The sequence below is a fragment of the Sceloporus undulatus genome, chromosome 7, assembly GCF_019175285.1.
Source record: "Sceloporus undulatus isolate JIND9_A2432 ecotype Alabama chromosome 7, SceUnd_v1.1, whole genome shotgun sequence".
NCBI lineage: Eukaryota > Metazoa > Chordata > Lepidosauria > Squamata > Phrynosomatidae > Sceloporus > Sceloporus undulatus.
In genome coordinates, this window is record NC_056528.1 from 668225 (window position 1) to 671116 (window position 2892).

Below are 2892 nucleotides of genomic sequence, written 5' to 3' on the forward strand. Positions count from 1 at the left end.
GAGTCCCAAGGAGATTGGGGTGGATGACCCTTCGGAGTCCCAAGGAGATTGGGGTGGATGACCCTTCGGAGTCCCAAGGAGATTGGGATGGATGACCCTTAGGCGGTGTCCCGATGCCAAAACCCAATGATTTGGCCATAAGGAAAACTCACTTCGTGAATCCAGGCATCGAAATCGGAGACCCGTGTGAAGACGGTGGGCTTCTTCAAGGCGTTGCACCCCAACGCAGAGACAAAGCTGGCAATCCCATGGACGTACCATCTCCCGTCCGTGGCCTGGCAGTTCAGGGGTCCCCCGGAGTCACCCTGAAAGTTAGACATACACAGAGTAAAAGGAAAGCCCTGAAAAGGAGAAAGTTGGGACAGTATCTGCTCTGGGTTATAGTCCAAACTTTAAAGGCGCTATCCATATCTGATATGCAAAGGATGGGAGAAAAGCTTCTGGCTGTATTCCTATAACCAGATGAAAAGCATCTGGCTGTATTCCTGTAACTAGATGCACAGCATCTGAGCGCATTCCTGTAGCTGGGCGCACCGCATCTGGCTGTGCACACATTGGTGTTCCATCTGAACCCAGGACGTTTCCGACTTACGTTGCATCCGGCTCGGATGTCTCCACCGGCGCAGATCATGTTTTGCCGGATGACGCCTCCCCACCAGTCGGGTTGGTTGCAATGGGGGTTGTCCACAACTGGGAGCACTGCTTGCTGCAGTTTATCTGGAAGGGGCCCATTGGCTGCAAAAGGAAGGAAAACAGTAGTCAGAGGAAAAGGAGGACCGGGCTGAGAAATGGCTCCCTCTGAAGAGATTTACCCAAAGAGCTTAAGTTCTGAACCTGAATGTTTTCAAAAGGACTATGTACAGGTTGGTGAGAAGCTGTTTGCAATTTGAGATGTATTCTGTGCAAAGCCCACTATGTGGAAATGTTATTTTCTGTGCTGAAAAATGGCGTTTCCTGCTCAAAACAATGACATGTAAATTTTGCAGAGAATAACTCCTGAATTGTGAAGATACCCATCAGTCCAGGATTCAGCCCTCTTTACCACTGGCTGTGAAGTCAAAATATGCGCCAACAACAACAACAACAATTCAACATACTATACAGCCGTCCCCATCCGCTGATGTAACAGGGATATTCATTGGGAAGGATTTCTCCCGCAGGAGGAAGGCAAGCCAGCTGCACCTTATCGCTCAGCTCCGCGCTGCGAGACAACTTCATCAGGGCAATGTCATTCCTGGGAAATTTGGGGATGAGATTTGCAAAAGAGACGTCACCATTGCATGCTTTGCAAACACCGACATGAAGGAGGAAGATGCTTTTTTGGGAAACCCCCAAATCCCAATGTCTTACCCGCAAGCCGCGCAGATGGAGAACCACTTTGGATGCACAAAGATGTCTTTTGAGTCCACAGGGATGTGTTGCTCGGATCCGTCCTCCTGGTTCATGTCGTATTCGCCCAGGACGACTTTGTATTTGCGGGATTTGCTGGAACGAAAACCCCAAACTAAGTTATGCCTAAATTAGGAAAATATACTGAAATGCATTTACTGTATTTATCCAATTGATATTGCGCCTTTCCCCCCAAAATGGGAACCAAAGCAGGGTTTTACAAGTTAAAACAGCCATTGCTAAAACAATATCTGGTAGAAATGATTTTTTAAAATGCACAAAACAGGCGATCACTGCTTTTAAGACCAGAAAGACATGAACCATATATAAAAAAGCAGCACGCTCATTGCCACCTGTTTAAGGCCTGTTTAAATAGGTCGGTCTAGTTCTGGGGGATGGTGGGATATAGAGTCCCAAAGAACCCATCTTTCCATATTCTGGGAGAAGTGGACATTACTCACAATGGTTGTGCAAATGCATGGTCTCCAATATTACAGACACACAAACACAAATGTGCCCTTTTTGGCACCAAGGGGCTTACGAAATGCAATGGGCGGCCGTCATGACCCAATCGGGGGCAATGAGGGACCCCCCGCAAGTGTGGCGGTATTCCCCGTCTTTTTCATACTGGAGGGAGATCTACAAAGGAGAAAAGTGGAGGGTTAGAGGGCACAGCAAGGAGGAGACCTAGTGTGGCCTTTGGCTGGTTGGGCCAGGGGTCCCCTTTCGCCCTTGGGGGTCACTCCCTATGGGTCTCAGGACAGGACTTCAAGGGGGTGGACTGCCCACTGACTGGACAGACCTTTGTGGGGGACTGGTGCCATGGCCTCCATTGGTCCCATCCAGGGTCTGGTGAACAAGTGAGAAAGGGAGGCCATGCTACTTCTTGTTTACACAGCATCCGTGACTGGCCCCATTGGATGTACATCCCTCTCTGAGGTGTCCCCTGGTAGGGACTGTACCACCCGCATCCCCCTAATGATGCCCCTGAGCCTCCAGCTTGGTGTGCAAAGAAAGAAAATAAGAAGGGAGGACTGAGTGAGAGAACAGACTTGAAGGAAGGAAGGAAGGAAGGAAGGAAGGAAGGAAGGAAGGAAGGAAGGAGAGGGACTGGAAGAGAGAAAGAAGCAGGAAGAGGGAGAGAACTATCAGAAGGAGGGAAGGAAGGAGGGGGGAGAGAGAGCTTGTCCCTTACCTGCCAGGGCCAGCTGTGAGGGATGGCATCCTCTCCATTGACCACCCTGGCATTGGGGGAGTAGACCGGTTGACCGCACCCGAAGGCTGTGGAAGAAGAGAGCAAAAGCGGTTTGTAACTATCAACAGGGTGGTCGATCTGGCACTAACAACAATCTGATGCAACAACAACCCAGGATTTGACAAACCATGACCTGGCTTGTTGTGACATGTGGACTTTGCAAAAGTGTGAGAAAGAGAGGAAAAGAAAGGAAGAAGGAGTCTCTCACCACCAGCCACCAACAAAACAGGGACCAGGAGTCTCAGCAT

The 2892-nt window shown here is 49.7% G+C and overlaps 1 protein-coding gene across 1 annotated transcript in view; it reads right to left on the reverse strand.

The window, feature by feature from the left end:
• Window positions 1–2892, reverse strand: part of LOC121936069 (proproteinase E-like) — a 3181-nt gene extending 289 nt beyond the window's left edge. Inside the window, exons 1-7 of the mRNA XM_042477850.1 lie at window positions 2853–2892; window positions 2585–2670; window positions 1931–2028; window positions 1351–1485; window positions 1098–1234; window positions 593–735; window positions 153–305 (exon numbers count right to left, since the gene is read on the reverse strand). Of these exons, the coding sequence (XP_042333784.1) occupies window positions 153–305; window positions 593–735; window positions 1098–1234; window positions 1351–1485; window positions 1931–2028; window positions 2585–2670; window positions 2853–2892 (792 nt within the window). The remainder of the gene's footprint in view (window positions 1–152; window positions 306–592; window positions 736–1097; window positions 1235–1350; window positions 1486–1930; window positions 2029–2584; window positions 2671–2852) is intronic.